The 21,477-nt window shown below is 39.3% G+C and overlaps 1 protein-coding gene across 6 annotated transcripts in view; it reads right to left on the bottom strand.

The window, feature by feature from the left end:
• Positions 1–21,477, bottom strand: part of DCLK2 (doublecortin like kinase 2) — a 177,452-nt gene that overhangs the window by 47,907 nt on the left and 108,068 nt on the right. For 3 of the 6 annotated variants that reach the window (XM_003815859.7, XM_063603584.1, XM_008968885.5), the window contains exons 3-6: positions 15,581–15,683; positions 10,993–11,094; positions 10,017–10,067; positions 5,196–5,290 (exon numbers count right to left, since the gene is read on the bottom strand). In XM_003815859.7, the coding sequence (XP_003815907.1) occupies positions 5,196–5,290; positions 10,017–10,067; positions 10,993–11,094; positions 15,581–15,683 (351 nt within the window). The remainder of the gene's footprint in view (positions 1–5,195; positions 5,291–10,016; positions 10,068–10,992; positions 11,095–15,580; positions 15,684–21,477) is intronic. The other 3 variants (XM_063603585.1, XM_008968886.6, XM_008968887.6) reach the window with 1 other exon arrangement.

The following is a 21,477-nucleotide window of genomic DNA, read 5'->3' as shown; positions in this document are numbered from 1 at the left end:
CTGATCTTGCTTTCCCACTGTGTCCTTGGGGCTGGTAGTGTTTATGAGCATGGGCTCAACACCCAGCTATGCCACCATACCCACAGCGTGACTTCCATCACAGGCCCACCACAGAACATCATCCCACATCCCTGTAACCCATGTATCTGCTGAATCTGGATATGCTAATTCCAATCTATACCAATCTTGACAATACTCAGCTCCACTGAGTACTGTCTTCCAAAGAAAACCAAAAACTCTAAACCATTGTGAACTCTGTTATTGTACTAAAGCTTTATGAGGTTAGGTGGAAATAATGGGCACAGTGTGGACAGTTTCACTTTCAAGGAGCTCCCATTAGATACCTATTAGCAAACTTTTCCCCCAAGCCTCTCAGGAAAAGTTGTCACCAGGTATTTTTCTCTGTCTTTCCACCCCTCTTCACCCAGCCTCCTCCCTAACCCCAGGATTTCCTCTCTCTTTTTCCCACACCTCCCCCTCCCTATTCCCCTCCCAATCTCTCAACCCTTTTTCCTGTGGAGCAAATGTGTTACTCAGAAGGCTGAGACAAGAGAATCACTTGAACCTGGGAGGCGGAGGTTGCAGTGAGCCAAGATCACGCCACTGCACTCCAGCCTGGGCAACATAGCAAGACTCCGTCTCAAAACAAAACAAACAAAACAAAACAAAACAAAACAAAAACAAAACAAAACAAAAACAAAAACTCCGTTTCTCCATCTTGAAGACTAAACAAGGTTTGAAACTACTTCCAGTTTTTACACTTTATGGTTTTAGGTAACTACTGACAAAAACTCTTTTATGACCAAAACTTATTTTGTTAGGCCACTTTAAAACTGCTTAGCCCCTCTTTTGGTTTTTGTTCTACAAAATCCTCTGCTTGACTAGGCCCAACCTTGGGCTTCCCTCCCTGTCCTTGCAGAATCCAGGCTGAGGTCTGAGCAAGATTCCTGTTAAGTCAGTTTAGGGAAAATCCCCTGTACTTGGTATCTGACTCTGATGTCAGATCACCCCAGCCTGCCTTCAGCAATAAGCCTATCAAGTCGGTTGAGCCAGAAGTCTCTTATGCTGGATGGTTCCTCTAATACTCTTCCATCTGCTGATTCCCACCCTGCTCCTTGGTTATAATCCCCACTTTTCCTTGTTGGAGCTGGATTTCCTCTTTTCCTCCCTGCAAGGCTCCACTACAGTGGTCTCTATACCAATTGCTAGGGACCACCCCCACTCTTTGAATAAAGTCTCCCTTATAGTCTTTAACAAGTATCTGGAATAATTAGTGTTTTTTCTTTAATACTACTTGAACAAAACAAATATATAATCAAGATAGCACTAACTCTCAGTTGTCCTAAAGTCTCTCAGTTTAAGGTTAAAGAACCTTAATTACTTGGTCACCACCCTATTTCTTACATGCTCACCTGCAAAGAAATCATTCACAAGTTGAAGAAAGCTTTCCTTCCGCTACTGGCTTTTTTCCAGCCCCTCAAAGAACACAGTCTTAGCAGAATCATCTTTCTCGTAAGAGTACCAAGAAAACTACGAGTACGTTTTGTGGAGAGGAGGGTGGATTGTCTATATTTTATATCTCTCTTAATGAGCAAACCAAAGTGTCACTAACAATCCATGATCAGAGATTAAACATATCCTATTTTCATTTTCAGTTCTTTCAATGCCCCTACCAAAATATTGAAATAATTCCCAGACATGGATACAAAGAGGGAAAAACGGTGACAGAACATCAAATTCTGCTTACCCTTAACCTTATTTAGTTCCCTAGTGAGTAAAATCCAGATAGTAACAAAACCCTCAATGCCAAATGCTGTGTCCTGGCAGCTAGAGAGACTGTCAGCTCCTGCACATGCTGTCGTGGCTTGGTTTGCTTGCTTTTATCAATTCTCTGATTCTCTGGAAAAAGATTATCTATCCCGCAAGGCCATTAGAGCATCTAACTAGGATAAATAGTGGTAGAGAGTTCCTGCCCACGAAAAACAATCCTCCATTCTCAGACATTACCTCTTAACTGATCTTAATAAGCTATTTTAAATGAAGGGAAGGGAAACGCACAGTACTAACACACGGTAATTATCTGTAATTCCTCATCTGTCATGCCACTGAATAAAAAAAAATAAGCTGGTGCCTTGCAATGACATCAAAATTAGGGTATTTGGTACAGTAAAGTAACCTGACTAAATTGCATTATTTAAAAAGAAGGTTTTCATCCCAATGACAATATATACTACAGATTATGGGAACTGTAATGAGATGAAATTTTCATAAGGCAGGACCCAGGAGAATAGGTAGTAGTTAGAGAGCTTTGGGATTGTGGCCTAAAAGCTGAATCAGTGTGGCAGAGACATTAGTTACTCATGTTTAATGTAAAATTCAGTGTTTTACAACAGCATTGAAGTAAAAGGACAAAAAATAGACTTCCTAGCCTTTTAGTCAGGTTTTTCGGCAAGTTAACAGAACTATATTCCTAGCATTTTAGAGGTCATTTAAAATCGAAAGTCCTTGTTTTACAGATAAGAAAAAGAAAACCCAGAGGAAGTATCACAGCTGTTAGCAAAGCCCACAGGCCTCAGGCATAGTGGTGGAGAACAGGGGGTGGTCCTGGAAAGACAACTGTTCTTTGTCTTACTTATAATCTTATGTTCAATCTTGACCAGTAATCAACATTTCCCTTAATCAACAAATTTGTCTTTATTCCTCTTGGTGTGAATAAGTAATCCTTGAGCATTTACTGTGTGCTAAACGCTGGGGTTCCTATAATAATTAAGATACACCTAGCATAGAAGGAACAATTTTACTTAATGTCTCAGCAATAATACAATTTTTATGTTTTAAAAATTCCATTAATCTTAACAAATGTGAGTGACCCTGCACAAGTATGCGTGCATGTGTGAGGCAGGTGTGTGCACAGAATATTAACATGTATTTCTTTGAAATGGTTAGCTGTCCTGTCCTGAAGCCATAGTTGTAATTACTAATAAGCAGCACCAACTGGCCTAGTGGCAAAAACAGAAAATGACAATATTGGGTTTAGAGTTGAAGATGGACTAGGAAGACGGGAGCTGGGATTACCAATGGGTAACAAAAAATGGGGAAGTGACCAAGACCCAGAGTAAGCAGGCACTAAAGTGTCCCATCTGATCCCCCAAAGCAGTCCTAGGTTAAGGATCTCAGCCCCGCCTGGGGCAATGGCCTGGGGGAGGAATATGAAGGACCTTGGCATGTGGCTCACTGGAAAGGTTATCCTAGATCTGCCCTAGAACAATTAACCAGCTCTAGGAGCCACTCGCTTTTGCGTTAACAAATTTTGAAACAACAAACCCGAAAAGAGGTAAATCAACTTATTTTTATTTTAGTTCTCTTGAAAGTTACTTCTATTAATAACAATGTACTTCCAATCTGTTCCAGGGAAAATAGGAGAAAAATCTGAAAATAATTAGCTTACTAATAATTCTTAATTTATATAACTTTTCTGGGAATTGACAATTTAAAAGTCCACTGAAATCACATTATGAACTGACTTAAGTCAAGTTAGTACTTCAGAAAAATGCCTGCTTCTTTTGATAAATATAAGGAACTTGCAGTAATTACAGGTAGGTGAGAGCTAGATACTCCCTACTTCCAAACGTCCTACTAGTCTCAGCCCAAATTCTGCCAAGGATAAGCAAGCAGGCACAAAAACAGATGTTCTGTCCTTTTCCAGAATTCCTCTTTTTATTCTCAGGTACTTAAACATTATACAAGTCTACTCTGAAGGACATACAACATTCTCAGGGCAAGACAAGCAAACCTTACAGTCAATTGGAGAACAAAACCTTCTGAGAAGTGGGGAAGCACAGACCTCACATGCTGCTCTGAAGGTGTCAGAGGCTGGGCTTGGCAGGTTCCCATTCCTCACTCATGCAAGGGTGGTGGAGTTCTAACCATCAAGTTTACTAATAAAAAAAAAATTCTTCAACATCTTTAAAGAAATCCTCTAGGGCTATATTTGAAGTGTTTAGGGAACCAACTTTGGAAAATACATTCCTAATAGTATATCTGATCAATCAAAACACATAAAGGGAATTAAAGTTAATTTATGTATACACATACATGACACTGTGTATACATCAGTATTCTCAGAATTCATTACCATGTAGACAACCCTTTGTTTCTACAAAGGAAATTCCATTTTTTTTTTTTTTTTGAGGCACAGTCTCGCTTTGTCACCCAGGCTGGAGTGCAGCGGCGCGATCTCGGCTCACTGCAACCTCTGCCTCCTGGGTGCAAGTGATTCTCCCACCTCAGCCCGCGGAGTAGCTGGGATTACAGGTTGGACCACCAGGCCTGGCTAATTTTTGTATTTTTAGTAGAGTCAGGATTTCACTATGTTGGCCAGGCTGGTCTTGAACTCCTGACCTCAAGTGATCCACTTGCCTCAGCCTCCCAAAGTGCTGGGATTACAGGCGTGAGCCATCATGTCTGGCTGGAAATTCCATCTTTAGCTCTAATTATTTACTGTTATTTTACCAGGCAAATTTTCTCTTCTAAATTTAAATTATTAGGAACTACTACATCAAATAAAACTTGTTGAAATTTTGCAAAATTGGTTTTGCTCATCTCTATTAGATAACTGTCTATTAAATCAACTGCTAATCATACGGTTACTGTTTATATTTTTAGGACATCATAATCAACACCTAAGATTATTTCTAAGTTCCTCACCAAAGATGACCATATTTTCCTTGTGTTAAGGCTTGTGAGTATAAACATTATGCTAGTATTTCACTTCATTTTAGGCTTTTGACAAACTCAAATTATGTTAGCAATATTAAAGTCATGACTCGAAACAAGATTTTTTAAAGAATCATGATGTTCTCCAAGGCTTCACCGCTGCAAATCATTTTGATAATAATTGGAAAGCTACTATTTATTATACTTTACCACATTATGTTCATCTCTAAAATAAGAACACCACAACCCCGTGTTCCCATTTTAGAGATGAGAAACACTTCAGCTCAGAGGAGTTAAGTGAGTTGGCCAAAATTACAGCAGTACACAGGATTCGAAGTCAAGTCTACCAGGCTCAAAATCCTAAACTCTTTTTAAAAAAATGTGCTACTATACTCAAGCCCCCAAACAAATTAAACTGCTAAACTATGAAACTCTAAATAACAAAATCACACAAATATGCCACATATCCTATTTCATACCTTTAATCCTCTGAAACTTCCTGGACTAGTTGGAGAGGAACTGGAGGATTTCGTAGATTTAGGAGTAGAAAGTTGGCTGCTGGGAGTTCCATTAACTGCCCATGAGACAACAAAGAAGACAGAAGTCCCATTAAAACCCACAACAACCAGACTGTATAAATACACTAGGTGCATGCACAATATAGGTCCAATGAAGCTTCAACTCGTTTTCAGCTCAAAGCAGACGGCAAATCAGCAAAAAGCAAAAATAATGTATCTTACTGCATTACAGACAAAAAAAAAAACACAAAGAGTGAAACTAGAACTATTTTCAATAGTAGTTTTCTGACAGCTATATAAACAAATATAGAAGACATTATGGAATTAGTGATGTGAACGAGAACTTGTCCATGTATCCCGCCTGCCAGCAAAGGTAGAGATGGCTGTTATATTTGTAATGGTTTACTATGAAGGCTGTTCCATAACCTTCAATATCCACTATCTTGGTGTATACCAAGATAACCAAGAAGTTTGGATAACCGAGAAGTTTGTGTGGCTCTCCCAAATCAAGTAAACCATAATACAAACACATTTTCTAAGTATTTTCTTAATGAAAAGGGAAAATTTGCTGGTAGTTTTCCTTGTAATTCCTACTTATTTGCTCAAAGTCTGTGAAAAACATTCTTCAACCTTTTTTATCTAGACTACTTATTTCTAATTCCTTCCCTTTTCTTTTCTGTACAGCTTATCCTCCCCATTTGTCAGCAAATCTTGGTAGTTTTCTACACATCTGCTCTAAATCTCCATACACTTCTTTGGTTGAAAGCTCGATTTAGATCCTATGCTAGAATTATGTAGTATAGAATTTGCAAATGAACCTTTCCCCCAGAAAATTAAATTTGGAAATTTAAAAAATAACTGAAAAAAGTTTTCAGTTTTTGAAAACTTTGAAACCTCTCCCCTAGGAAAGGTTCGTTTGCAGATTCTGTACTACAGAATTCTGGTCAAACATTTCAGTATGACTTATGCCTGATTGTATCATTAGAATCTATTTCTGCAGTAATTTCACAAAACTAGTAGTTAACATCTAGTATTGATATGTTTTTCTCCTCTAAATAGAGTATTTATAATCTGTTTTATTACAAATTTTCAAAGTTTTTGCCCAAAGTAGATGAAAAGTGTCATTCATCTTTTTGGAAAGAAAAGAGATGCTCATTTGCTTTTTATTCTTTTTTAAAGAAAAGATGAGAGAGCAACAACTATTATTTTAAATCACACTAATAAGTATAAAAAACCAAATGCACAGGTAAAGGTCCTGAATAGGGGACTCAAAAAAATGAGTACCAGTCCTTGAGCAGAGGCAGAAATTGTGGATCAATGAGTACTAATGATTACAAGAATCACCTGGAAACAGGAATATCTGGGTTTATGAAGTCATATTTATTGTATTGCTCATTTTAAAATTTCAGTAAAAACGAAAACTTTTTCCAGTTATTTTTAAATTTCCAAAACTTTAATTTTTCTGACTCAAAACCCTCATTCAAAAATAATGGTCAGTGATCTAGATTTTATTAACAAATACATGTGGGTACTTAGAATACAAGTGTAGCACAATTAACTGTACAATTAAAAATATTTAAGAGTATTCAACAGCCCTGATTACTTCTCAATCAAGTTAAATTTCAATTAATGTTATTTCTTCTAAAAAAATTCTTTAAAAGGTAGAGCACAAAAGGTTTTTAGTGAAGTGAGACTGTATGATACTGTAATGGTGAATATATGTCATTATAAACTTGTCCAAACCCAGAAAACATACAACACCAAGAATGAACCTCAATGTAAAGTATGGACCTTAGGTGCAGGCTAATTGTAACAAATGCAGCACTCTAATTGGGGATGTGGATAATAGAAGAAGTCAACGCAAGTCTGCAGGCAAGGAGGTACACAGAAAATGTGTACCTTTGGCTGTGAACCTAAAACTGCTCTAAAAAATAAAGTCTTTAAAAAAATCTTTTTCAATGGAATTCACACAAAAGAGAGATTATGACCGGCAATAAACTAGTAAGCTTGCGGTGAGGTGAGACTAAATTTTCCTTTTTTTCCTTTTTTTTTGGTATTTTCTCCACCTCACACAGCAATCTGCACAGATCATCTGCTCCTAATCAGTAAGCACTGTTAGAGTTCACTGGTATTCCAATCCCACACTGATAGCAAAGGCTACCTTGGAATGATTGTAGGAAAGGGACTGAAGGAGAAAAAGCAGTTCTGGCAGATGGCGATCTCTGCAGTAGATCAGTCTCCTTATACATCCCCTGCCCAGGCCTAGTTTCTTAACAAAACTCACTGCCAGGGATTTAACTGGTATCAATAACTACATGTCTGTATTTTCACCAAAATAACTCATCCTAAAAGAGATACTAATCACATATAGTCCCCTAAGTTTTTATAGCATTTGGAAAGTTCTAAACAATGTGCTTGAATGAGTAGTTCTTAATTTCACTTATCTGCACATTTCTCCAGTTCTGGGGAGGCTAATGGGGGCCCTGGACAGCACCATGTCATGCCCTCTCCCCCTGCAACTTCCGCTGCTGCCGCAAGTGGAAGGTGTGCCTCCGCCAGCCAGCACCTGCCTCATGCTTCCACTCTTCTGCTACACCCCTGGATTTTCTCTCCCGAAATTTTATCCCCCTCCCCTCAACTCTAAGGAAAGAAAGAAACTTGGGGGCTTTTTTGTTTTCTTTGAATACTTTCTACCTTGGCAGACTAAGAAAGATTCACAAGCTAAAATCATAAAATAATGGCCAGGCATGGTGGCTCATGTCTGTAATCCCAGCACTTTGGGAGGCTGAGGCGGGTGGATCACTTGATATCAGGAATTAGAGACCAGCCTGGCCAACATGGTGAAACCTCGTCTCCACTAAAAATACAAAAATTAGCCAGGTGTGGTGGCGCACGCCTGTAGTCCCAGCTACTCAGGAGGCTGAGGCAGGAGAATCGCTTGAACTCCTGAGGCGGAGGTTCAGTGAGCTGAGATCACACCACTGCACTCCAGCCTGGTCAACAGTAACCATTTACCCATTTATGTTACCTAGCTTAATATCTATGTGCTTTTTACATACTATTTAGCTATTCTGACAGAGTTTTGTTGAAGGATTTAGTCAACCAGAAGACTTCACTCAAGGCAGTCTCAAGACTTCATTTAGGACTTCTGCCCCAAGATTGAAAAGGTACAATATTATGTTCATAAAGTTACCAGCTCAGTTTGAGTTCCAATTAGTCCCATGGAATTTTAAAAATGGCAACAAATACACCATAGCTAAAGTAATCTGTAAAAGCACTCCTGGGTACCATGGCTTTTAATAATACAAAATCCTCTTCTTCCTGGTGGTAGAAAGTGGAAAGAACACGCTATATAGCACTATACAGATAAGCACTATACAGATAAATATAGTAGCTTTCTTGAGATTCACTCAAATCCCAGTGGTTGACTCAGGCTTTGGGTTTTCTATAGCTAAAGTGTCGAACACACTTTGAATTAATCTCTTATAAAAAAGATCATTTTCTCTCTAAAATGTGGTTTTAAAATCTTACAACTTTTACTTGATGAGTTTGAGGCTTACTCTATTAACTCAAATCCAAATGTGGACTTAATTGAAAATTGTGTGTACTAGAATGCTACGATTTTCCTTAATCAGTTTCTAAGTATTATAAATTCAAGTTAAGAGTTATGTATACATTTATTAGGCTATCTTCTGGAGCTACTGCCCTGCAGGACAAATGTGGCTATGAGACATGTTTTTAGTTCAATATGTTAATTTTTCTCTTTTGACCTCAGGGGGACAAAATTGAATTAATCACACCCGATTCTTGAACCACTCTCCCTTTTATTAAAATTTTTTAGAAGAGATAGGGCCTTGCTACATTGCCCAGGCTAGAGTGCAGTGGCTATTCACAGGCACTATCATCATAGCTCATTACAGCCTCAAACTCCTGGCCTCAACGGATCCTCCTGCCTCAGCCTCTGAGTAGCTGGGACCACAGGTGGTACCTCCGTGCCCAGTTATTTAATTATTTTTACTGATGTAATAAGCATCTGTAAAGCTATCACCAAAACTACATCTACTCTTTGATTAACCCAGGTCAGTGTATTTATGCAAGTCTCATATCTATATTAGCTTTCTCAGTTTTAAGATACTTTACAGAAAGCATGATACAATTTGAAATAAGGTTAATAACAGAGATATTTTCAGATAAAAATGCTCATTGTTAATTGTCACATTTTTAGAGAGAACAGGTTGAGTCTATAACTCTAGGAAAATAAATATTTGACAACTAGAAATATTGCAGTGTTGCTTCCCTGTATGTATAAGGAACACCTCATAATCCTACGCTGGCATATGCTATTATGAAGTACTAATAATTCTAAGATTTCAGTGATTACTAAACTGTTAACCCCAGGGTGGGGAGGGGGTGAGCACAGAAGATCAAAATTGCTTCTATGGCTATTTTCATATTACCAACAAACTTCAGCCTTTTTCAGTAGCAGAACATTGCTCCAAATTAACTAGAAGATGGACCCCTTGCGGTGATGTGCCTCCTCAGTCGCTTTGTATTCCTGACTATACAGACAGGCACTTGGTAATCTTCTGATGATAACCAGTTCTCTAATAAATAGAGGAGGCTAAAGTGTCTTGTGCAATGCAAAGCATTTCATACCACACAGATGTGCACTGGAATAAGCCAGATACATTCATGGAAATGGAGCAAAAGGAAACAGAAAAGTGGCAAAAAACAAAAACAAAAACCCAGCAGAGCAACAAAGCCACAATAGTCATGGCTCACCTGGGGATTTGGCTGTAGAATAGGCACTGGAGTAGTGGCCACCCCGCTTTACTGTACACATGCAGTATACACAGAGTAGAAGACAGTAAGGAGAGTGGTTATTCAGCAGCTCTAAATGTGCGTTCAAAAGGGTAAAACAACCTGCCCTACAGAAAGTGTGGGGGGGTGCTGAAAGGGGGAAGGGCGAATAGTGGAATGTCTGAAAAACTTGGTCTTTTATAAAGTCTGATGCTTGAGGCCATTGTTATTGATACAACTTTCCCATGTTCTAGATTCACCAACTGTAAAATCATGGTTTTTCACAATTCTTTCCTTCAGGGGAAATGATATCAACAGACTTATTCTTAATTACTATAAACAAACCCATAAAATCAATATATGAAGATATTTATGTATGTTTTTAATGTTTAAAAATGTCCAGTCAAAATTATGACAAATTTATAGGCTTGAGACTTGCAAGAAACTTAATTACAGGTAAGTCTGACTCTTAAATAAGCAAAATACCACTTTTCAACAATAATCACTGCTATGAATGTATCATTTGATGAGGGAGAAGCCAGTGGAAATATATCAAGTAAATACATTTCTGGGCAGAGTGTGTGCATGTGCATGTGTTTTTAAAAAAAGAGATAATGTTAAGAAAATAATTATCCACAATCATAGAGCACAAAATTCAAAATGCAGCATACAGGGGTCAAAATGTGAAACGCTTCTATGTAAATACCAGCAGAATCTAGATCATCAAGCTGTTCCCAAGAAAATGTGTCAGAACAAAACCACACAAGTCTCTTAGGAGAATTATTATAACTGGGGAAACAGACTTGAGTTTTGGTTTTAAAAGTCACATCATCTCTGTTTTTCTGGAACTTGGCTGCATACGACCCTGGCAAAGACAACTAATTCATAAAAATTAGAGAAAACAGAAGGAAAATGATCTGTTCCTGCTATGACCATCTATTCCTTTTCCATTAACTACCTGAAGCTGGTGATTTGCTGCGTCGAGAGGGCCCAGGGCTTTTGGATCCAGAATACTTAACAGCTGAGGATCGAGAATAAGATGACTTCAGGACACGACATTCTAGAAAAGAACAAAAGTGCATTAACTAAATCTGGTTTTAATAATGACCAAAAGCAGAGTTACATGTAATTGTTTACTGACCAGAACTATTACCTGATAATTAGGTATTACTGTTAAACAATTTAACATACAAAGCAATTGTCCCAAAAGTACACCTGAGTTTACCTTCAGTCAGGCTACACATCTTTTTTTTTTTTTTTTTTCTTGAGATGGAGTTTTGTTCCCGTTTCCCAGGCTGGAGTGCAATGGCGCGATCTGGGCTCACTGCAACCTCCGCCTCCCAGGTTCAAGCGATTCTGCTCACTGCAACCTCCGCCTCCTGGGTTCAAGCGATTCTCTTGCCTCAGCCTCCCAAGTAGCTGGGATTACAGGTGCCCACCACCATGCCCAGCTAATTTTTTGTATTATTAGTAGAGACGGGGTTTCACTATGTTGGCCAGGCTGGTCTCAAACTCCTGACCTCAGGTGGTACACCCGCCTCAGCCTCCCAAAGTGCTAGGATTACAGGCATGAGCCACCACGCCCAGCCAAGGCTACACATCTTGGGATATCACCTCAGTGTTCCAGATGGAGCTAATTAAGTACAGAAATTCCAATGTCCTAACTTCATACACACAAACATCCACAGCCTAATCTATACATGTGCAACTATCTTTTTAAATCAGTAGTATTGATAGGCAAAGACTACAATTTTATTGTGCTCTCCAACTTCTTGATTGCCTTATTTTAAAAGGATATGGGACTCTAACTTATGAACCCCCTCCTGAATTATGTTCCATCTTCTCAAAGTATGGAACATCAAAAATGAGGAAAATAGCTTTTTCTCTCTTTTTTTTTTTTTTTTTTTTTGAGACGGAGTCTCGCTCTGTCACCCAGGCTGAAGTGCAGTGGCATGATATCAGCTCATTGCAACCTTTGCCTCCCAGGTTCAAGTGATTCTCTTGTCTCAGCCTCTGGCCTGAGTGGACTACAGGCGCCCACCACCACGCCTGGTTAATTCTCTATATTTTTAGTAGAGACGGGTTTTCACCATGTTGACCAGGCTGGTCTCGAACTTCTCATCTCAGGTGATCTGCTGGCCTCGGCCTCCCAAAATGATGGGATTACAGGCATGAACCACCGTGCCCAGCTGAATAGCTTTAAACAACAACTGTTCTTTCCATAAATCACCAAATAAAATAATATTTAGAGTACCAGAAGTAAGTATTGCTAAAGTAATCACTTCTAAATTGAATAATGAAGAACATAGGTTTTGGAGTTGTGTAGATTTTGAATGAATTATGCATTTGACATTTGTTAACTAGGGGGCCTTGGCTGTAAGCCTGAGTTGTTTTTTTTTTTTTTGCCCCAGTGAAATTGGGGTAAGAATAAAATTTACATCATAGGCTTGTTATAAGAGTTAAATTAGGTAACATACTGTCTGTAGTAGTTTACTCTAAAATACTTCAATTTATGCAGGAAGTTTAAAATGTGGATTAATTTTAGTCTATACCCCAGGGGCAGTAAACTGACAAGTGAAGTACACTAACCAGGAAAATACACCCAAGGGGAGGCTAGTTAGCATTTGAAAGATTCTAATCAAAACCTTACACAAAGGGAGCAATTTTTGCTTAATTAGCATTGTGGATGTTGAAAGTATCGACTGTTGAAAGGTGTGTGTAGATTATTAGAAACATCTTAAATGCATTGCTACTCTTTTATATGAGCAGGATATGTAAATATCAAGAGCCAACAACCTAGAACTGCAGAACTATATCCTAGGTTTATGAATTGGAACCAATCCTGCATCGATTAATTGAGGATGTAGTTACTTCACTAAGATCAGGTAAACTGAATTCCATGGATTCTGAATGGGCCTTTAACACAAGATGTTATCAGAAGCCTAAAAGCACAGAGTTGGGACCTCATTAAGATTACAATACAAGTTAAATAACTGATTAAAAAAAAATTTGCCTCCTAATAAACGTATCTGTGGCAGAATTAGGTCTGAGACTTGCTCATTGTAAAATCATTGTAAAATTTTACCACATAATGGTGTTGGTGTAATATTATTATTAACAACAACAAAGATAGCAGTGGACGCATATTACTATGTGATAGGCACACTCCCAACTGCATGACATATATTATATTATAATGCATTTGATCCTCAGAAAACCTTACAGCCATTATTATCCCTACTTTGCAGGTTAAGTAACTCGAGATCAAGAAGGAATAAATCAATAGCTCTCACCACCTTCTAACTATTGCAGGCCCTGTTCACCATCCACAAAAACTACCAACGATCCAAGTAGCTTAGATCAACGTACAACATACCCATGAAGCACTGAGTACAATGCCTGTACATACAAAGTAAGCGGCTCAACAAATGTTATTGTTATACATATTAACTTTATAACCCAGAACATATTTAGTTTCAGTGGCTCAGCTTTCAAAATGACACCTGACATCAAAGAAATATTATGAAACTAAAGCTAAATTTAAGAAAGATGTAAAGTACAGATGATACATACATATAATATATAATATTATATATTATATATTATATAATACTATATATTATTATATAATATTATATAATATTATATATTATATATAAATGCCTATTTTATTTAACCTTAACCACACATGAATGAGGGAGAGCACTAGCACAGATAACGTAACAGGACATTATCTATAATTAAGGACTTTCCAGTGGTGTCACCAGGCTGAAATAGGGCCAGTCCAACAGAATATAATATAGAAACCATCAAATTTGGCAGAGATGAAAAACAAAACAGAAAAACAAAAAGAGTAGACGAATGACCCCCAAGCTCATGAATGACTGACACAGTGCAACAAGAAGTAATGACACAAGGAAGTTTGGTACCACAGAATGTATCTTCTCAAAATTTTAAAAGCCTAGGTATCACTGTATTTGTTTGGTAGTACAGTTCTCTAATCCTGGACTGTCAGAAACACTACAACTAGAAGTGGTTTACTGTCTACCTTTTTAAAAGCCAGCTTTCCTCATTCATAAAATTAAAGAGAAGGACCATATCTCTAAGATCCCTCTCCTCTGAAATGTGACGTGTGTATAATTTTACTTCATTTAAAGAGGAAGCTGACTTTACTACCAGCTAAAATAATCACTATTACTGTAAATAGGTTTAAAGCAATTTAAGACAACAGGGTAAAACAGTATTCCCAGGACCAATAACATATGAAATAGTTGAGATTATTATTGCCAAATACTACTTGAAAATGCCATATATTGGCAAAAGTCAGGAAAAGGGGATTTTTTTCATCTCACCAAAGAAATAGCTTTCTTTCTAAATATAGTCATATGTCACTTAACCATGAGGATACATTCGAGAAGTGCATTATTAGGCAATTTATTCATTGTGTGAACATCATGGTGTAAACTTACACAAATCTAGGTGGTGTAGCCTAGTACTCACCCAGACTATATGGTATAATCTATTGCTCCTGGGCTACAAACCTGTATAGCACGTAACTGTACCAAATACTGTAGGCAACCGTAACACAACGGTAAGGACCTGTGCATCTAAACATCGAGAAGGTATGGTAAAAATCCTCATGGGACTACAGTCATATATGCAGCCCATCATTGACCAAAGCATCCTTACATGGTACATGACTGTATATAAACAAAGTAAGTGTGTGTGTGTGTGTGTGTGTGTGTGTGTGTGTGTGTGTGTGTGTGCCCCAGCACTTTGGGAGGCTGAGGTGGGAGGATCACTTGAGGCCAGGAATTCAAGACTAGCCTGGGCAACATAGCAAGACCCTGTCTCTACAAAAAATTTAAAAATTAGCCAGGAATGGTGACTTATGCCTTTAATCCTAGCTACTCAGGAGGCTGAGGCAGGAGGATTACTTGAATCCAGCAGCACAGTCAAGGCTGCAGTGAGCTGTGATCGTGCCACTGCACTCCAGGCTGGGAGACAAAAGGAGACACTGTCTCAATTAAAAAAAAAAAAAGTTGCTACCAAAAAAAACCCAATGAGGTTGAAAGACACCTCAGATAATCACCATTGACAGTTATTATCCTTTTATCTATTTCTTTTTAATATAGATTTCCTTATGCATACACATCACAAAAAATGGACGACTAATTGTTTCATGTTCAACACTATCCATGCATTTAAGTTGGCACAGCCAACCACCATTCTGAAGGAAGGCATGGAACATTTCAGTGGCAAAACAATGCAATAAGAGAGAGAACTGAATTGCTAAAAGTGAAAACTACTTGAATTAGGCATTGGGTTATTCTTTTCCTTTTTCTTTCCTTCTTTTTTTTTTTATAAGTAGGCAAATGCTTTCATGTTATTCTTTATTTTCATTGGTTCAAAAATTGTACTGCCAATGCTATCTTTCCTCAACATGTCAGACTTCTTAACATGCACCAACTGAGTGGCTAAATCCCAAGCCTTCATTCCAGGGGTTACAAAGATGGAAAAATGAATTAGCTGAAGAATTGCCTTACCACTATGATCCAGGACAAAGTCATCTTGGGCATAACGGAATTTTTCTGGTCCACATGCAATAAAAACATCGTCATCACCAAAAAAGTCTTGCAGACAAGTAACCTGAGAACAAAAATCATGTCCAAGAAATAAATTAGACACATTAGAAGTGAAATGAAAAGTAAGCAAAACTAAATGAATTTTTAAGCCTGAATTTTAAGTATTGAAGTGGAAGAGAAAGCTGTGTATTATAACTACGTTTCTAAGCACTTCACCTTCACAAAGCACTTTCACACATTCTCTCAACCTCAGAACAACAGAGTCAAGGATTCATGACATGCATCAATATTCCTTTTTCACAGGTGAAGTCAAGGACGTACATGCAAAAAGGTACGTGATTTTTCCCCCAGGTTCCCCACAGATGGGTGGTGAAGCTGACATTCATGAAGGCCTCTGCTCTCAGTTTAGTATTCTTTTCCATACTGCCCTTCTTCCCTCTCCTAACAACTCTGCTTCCCACTGTGAGACCTTGGGTGTGACTTCTCTGTACCTCTGCTACCGTGCCTTGGGTTGTTTCGAGGATTAATATATAAAAACTGCTTGGAACAATGTCTGCACATGAGTGCTCAATGTGTTAATAGTCACCCCCATCATCCCTACCACCAGCATTATCAAGATCAAGGGAAGATTTGCCATGAAGCTAATGAGGCTTAAGCTTCAGGGATCTTCTAATGCCCTATATCTAAATATGTGGTCTCAATTTCACTTGTTTTTTTTTTTTTTTTGAGACGCAATCTTGCTCTGTCACCAGGCTGGAGCGCAGTGGTGTGATTTCGGCTCACTGCAATCTCCATCTCCCAAGTTCAAATGATTCTCCTGTCTCAGTCTCCCAAGTAGCTGGGACTACAGGTGCATGCCACCACACCCAGCTAATTTTTTATATTTTTAGTAAAGACAGGGTTTCACCATGTTGGCCAGGATGGTCTTGATCTCCTGACCTCGTGATCTGCCTGCCTCGGCCTCCTAAAGTGCTGGGATTACAGGTGTGAGTCACCACGCCCAGCCCAATTTCACATTCTTTTTTCAAAAAGGGCCTCCCTTCCATACTGTATTAGTTTCAGTTCCACAGAACCTGGATCTATCCCAGGGAGCACATTCATCCATTTATCCCAGTGGTGACCAGAAGAACCATCTTCTAGGACTTTGGACATAGATAGGTTTTATTTTCACCAGTTTTCAATGGGATACGTGGTAAGCTTTCCTCTTAAGAAGTAATCCATTTCCAACAAAGTTAGGAAAAAACAAACAATGCTCTAGTACTTGAACAGGCTGACAAATCTCAATATTCGTTAAGTTTTCCGAATCACTATTTAGCTTTTCATTGGGAAAAAAAAAAAGGTCTCACTACAGAGTTAGAAAACAATGCTCCAGAGAGAAGAAAGTGAACTAGATACAATGTAGATGGCTCAGGTCATATTATTTAAGTGACCCAAATGATGTGCCTTTTTGCAATGCCAAAAAGTTGACTGCACAGACAGTAAGAGAAACAGGCATGGAGACTGCCTGTTTGTTCCAATTCTCTTCAAGCAAGATGTGGCTTCCGTATCTCACTGAAACGGCTCTAGCTACAGTGTCCAGGGCCTTTAAGAACTGTATTTTCAATTGTTCCTGTTCTCTTCTATCTCCGTTGGTGTTAGCACACACCCCTTCACTCATGCTAGAATTCAGGGAGTCATCCTTTCTCCTTTCCTCACCAACCGCTCACATTTAGGCCTTTTTACTTCTTACATGGTTTTCAAGCATCTCTACTTCTATTCCTTGGTTCCTTCTCTCTTACCTGGACTCTTGACATGGCCCTGGAACAGGTTTGCTAACCTATCTTCCACCACTCCCTGGAATCTGTCATTTCTGTTTGCAAGGGTATCGGTATACTGTCTCTCACAGGTATGACTGGGTGATCACGTACCACTCAGCCCCCAGTAGCTACCTTTTATGACAAGATAATGTTCCTTCAAAGGGTGCATTCAACTGACCCCCAACCCTGTCTTTGCCATGTCTTCTGTTCACCCAACAGCCAAGTCAAGATGACTTTGGGTTGCCTGCCCACACAGTGCTAATGGGTTTTTTGTTTGTTCCTTTTGAGACAGGGTCTCACTCTGTTACCCAGGCAGGAGTGCAGTGACACAATCTTGGCTCACTGCAGCCTTAACCTCTGGGCTTAAGTGATCCTCCTACCTCAACCTACTGAGTAGCTGGGACCATAGGTGTGTACCACCATGCCTAGCTAAATCTTAATTTATTTATTTATGTAGATAGGTAGGTAGGTAGGTAAGTAGGTAGAGATGGGGTCTCCCTATGTTGCCCAGGCTGCTCTCTAACTCCTGAGCTCAAGCGATCCTCCCACCTTGGTCGCCCAAACTGCTGGTGTTTTGTTGTTTTTTTAAAAGCGTTTATTGAGCTGTAATTCACAGACCACACAATTCACCCAGTTAAGGTCCACAATTCAATGTTTTTTTTAGTATATTAAGAGTTGTGCGACTATCACTGCAATTTACTTTGAATATTTTCATCATCCCCAGAAGAAACACCATGCCCATCAGCAGTCACTCCCCATAAACCCCTTTCCACATCCCAGGCACCCATAATCTACTTTCTAGCTCTGCAGATTTGCCAGTTCTGAACACTTCATGTATACAGAACCATAAGACATGTGGCATTTGATGACTGGCTTCTTTTACTTAGCACGTTTTTAAGGTTCATCCATGTTGTAACATTTATCAGCAGTTCATTCCTTCTGTAGCTGAATAGTCCATGGTACGGATATATAATATTTTGTTCATTTTTTCATCAGTTTAGGACATCTGGGTTATTTTTAGCTTCAGAGCTGACTCTTACCACCATGCCTTTCCTCACACTGTTTCCCAGGCCTTTCTGACATCTATCCGTCTGTCTGTCTGTCTGTCTGTCTGTCTGTCTATCTATCCATCCATCCATCCATCCATCCATCCATCCATCCATCCATCCATCTATCTATCTATATCCATCCAGGGTCTCAACTCTGTTGCCCAGGCTAGAGTGCAGTAGCATGATCACGGCTCACTGTGCAGCCACAACCTCCACAACCTCCTGGGCTCAAGTGATCCTCCCACCTCAGTTTCCTGAGTAGCTGGGACCACAGCCACCACACTTGGCTTTTTTTTTTTTTTTTTTGAGACAGGGCCTCCCTATGATGCCCATAAGTTTGAGTTGCCAGGAGTTCAAGTCTCAACTCCTGGGCTCAAGTGATCCTCCTGTCTTGGCTTCCCAAAATGCTGGAATTACAGGCACCCACAGCCTGACCACCCTTTAGTGTCCTGACCTCCAGGTGGGCATGGGTATTCCCTGTTCATCATTCCCACAGGTCTAGTAGAGTTCCTGGCTTTAGCGGGTGCTTGATACAGGTTTGCTAAATAAACTGTGGCTCTGCATGGGCTTCTCCTATTGGAACTGAGTTCTCAGACCAGAGTAACTTTTCCAGGTGAGTGGTACAACGGCTATATTATCCACTGCCCTCACCACCACTTACATTTAGGACTTACTAAGTCTAGGCATCAATTAACCTCTCTGAATTTTCTGTCTATATGGCGGCATGTATTATCTCAATCCCTACAACAATCCCATGAGGTTGATACTATTATCATCCTTCATTTATAAATAAGAAAACAGATCTAAAGAGAGAAACTTGCCCAGACACAGGTAACAAATGAGAACCCAGCAATTTCGGTGCAAGTCCTCTACTTTTGCATCTCTGCTTTCCAGTTGACAGCATGCCGCTTTCTCATCTGAAATCCCACAGGTCCTCTTTCTACTTACAGTTCTTGTACATTTTACCTTATTTGTAGTCATTAATGTCTTGTTTTATAGTCAGTTATGTCTACCTTATATTTCTAACTATTTTATTTTTCACATACATATATTCAATAAATGGTTCTTAAATGGAATTGAACTGATTTTTATTTTTTTGGCCAAATAAAAACATATCTACTGAAGTTTAATATAATTTTTTTTAAAAAGGGAAATTGCATTTTTTGCAATTAATTTAGCATGAAGAAATAACTGAATTTTAAAAAACATATCTGAATGAATCTGAAAAAAATCAGTTAATTTTTAATTGATTTTATTACAAGGAAATATTTCACCTGGTACTAAATTAGTTGGCATTTGATTAGCATAAATAACAGTAAATAATCAAGTTACTATCTGGAATAGAAGCATTTAACAAGTCTCAGGAACATAACATATCAAAAAGGTGACTTTTTTTTTCCATAGAAGCTTATTTGGCTTCTTTTTTTTTTTTTTTTTTTGAGACAGAGTCTCGCTCTGTCACCCAGGCTGGAGTGCAGTAGCGCGATCTCAGCTCACTGCAAGCTCTGCCTCCCAGGTTCAGGCCATTCTCCTGCCTCAGCCTCCCGAGTAGCTGGGATTACAGGCGCCCACCGCCACCATGCCCGGCTGATTTTTTTGTATTTTTAGTAGAGATGGGGCTTCACCATGTTAGCCAGGATGGTCTCGACCTCCTGACCTCGTGATCCGCCTGCCTCGGCCTCCCATAGTGTTGGGATTATAGGCGTGAGCCAACATGCCCGGCCCTTGTATCTTCTTAATTGACTTTTTAATGATTTCACCTGTCAGTTTAAGTTTGGATTCCCAAACATAGTGTACATAAGATGTCTGCCTCCCTCCGATTCAGGTTCTAGTCACTGAATGCCTATTTGGTTAAGCAGTTAACCAAATTATACAATTTTCTTTTTCTCTTTCTGTTGCCTTGGCTGGAGTGCAGTGTTGCGATCTTGGCTCACTGCAACTTCCACCTCCCAGGCTCAAGGGATTCTCACACCTCAGCCTTCCAGGGACTACAGGCATGCGGCACCACACTTGATTAATTTTTGTATTTTTTGTTAGAGGCCAGGTTTCACTATGTTGCCCAGGCTGGTCTTGAACTCCTGGGCTCAAGCAATCTACCTGCCTCAGCCTCTCAGTGCTGGGATGACAAATGTGAGCCGCCACACCTGGGCACAATTTTTCAACTAGGTTCTGACATGCCTTAATTCAGTCACTGCTACTGGCAAAGAAATGACAGCTATAAAGTGAATAAAAGATATAACTGATGCCAGAAGCAGTGGCTCACGCCTGCAATCCCAACACTTTGGGAGGCCGAGGGGTGCGGATCATGAGGTCAAGAGCTCAAGACCATCCTGGCCAACATGGCGAAACCCCGTCTCTACTAAAAGTATAAAAATTAGCTGGGTGTGGTGGCATGCACCTGTAGTCCCAGTTACTCGGGAGGCTGAAGCAGGGGAATCGCTTGAACCCGGGAGGCAGAGGTTGCAGTGAGCCGAGATCGCACCACTGCACTCCAGCCTAGCGACAGAGCAAGACTCTGTCACAAAAAAAAAAACCAAAAGTACAACTGAGAAACAAAACATGTCGCAGGTATACTCAGGACAGGGACATATCTCACAGGATGTTAAACAACTTCAGCCTCCACTCATTTAAAGTGTTTTTATTGAGCATTCATTATGTGCCAGGCACTATTCTAGGTGCTACAGGATACATCAGTAAAGGAAGAAAAAAGAGACAAAAATTATTGACCTCATTAAGGAAGTGTGTGCACAGGTAAATTTATGTCACAACAGAAGATAAAGAGCACAGAAGGGGAGTAGTGAATGCAGAGGACGGGTGCTGCAGTACTAAAGAGGGTGGTCAGGAAAGGCTTCACTGCAAAGGTGACATTTGAACAAAATACTGGAAGCAAGTCACATGAACATCTGTAAGGGAAAGTGTTCCAGGCAGAGGGAAAGAAATGTACAAAAGCCCTGTGGAAAGATCATTAAAGAACACAGTCTACCAGCAGCTCCCTAGAATAGTCATAAAATGG

Source organism: Pan paniscus, chromosome 3 (genome assembly GCF_029289425.2).
Source record: "Pan paniscus chromosome 3, NHGRI_mPanPan1-v2.0_pri, whole genome shotgun sequence".
NCBI lineage: Eukaryota > Metazoa > Chordata > Mammalia > Primates > Hominidae > Pan > Pan paniscus.
Note: the sequence above shows the minus strand (reverse complement) of the source record. Positions and strands in the feature narration are given on the sequence as shown.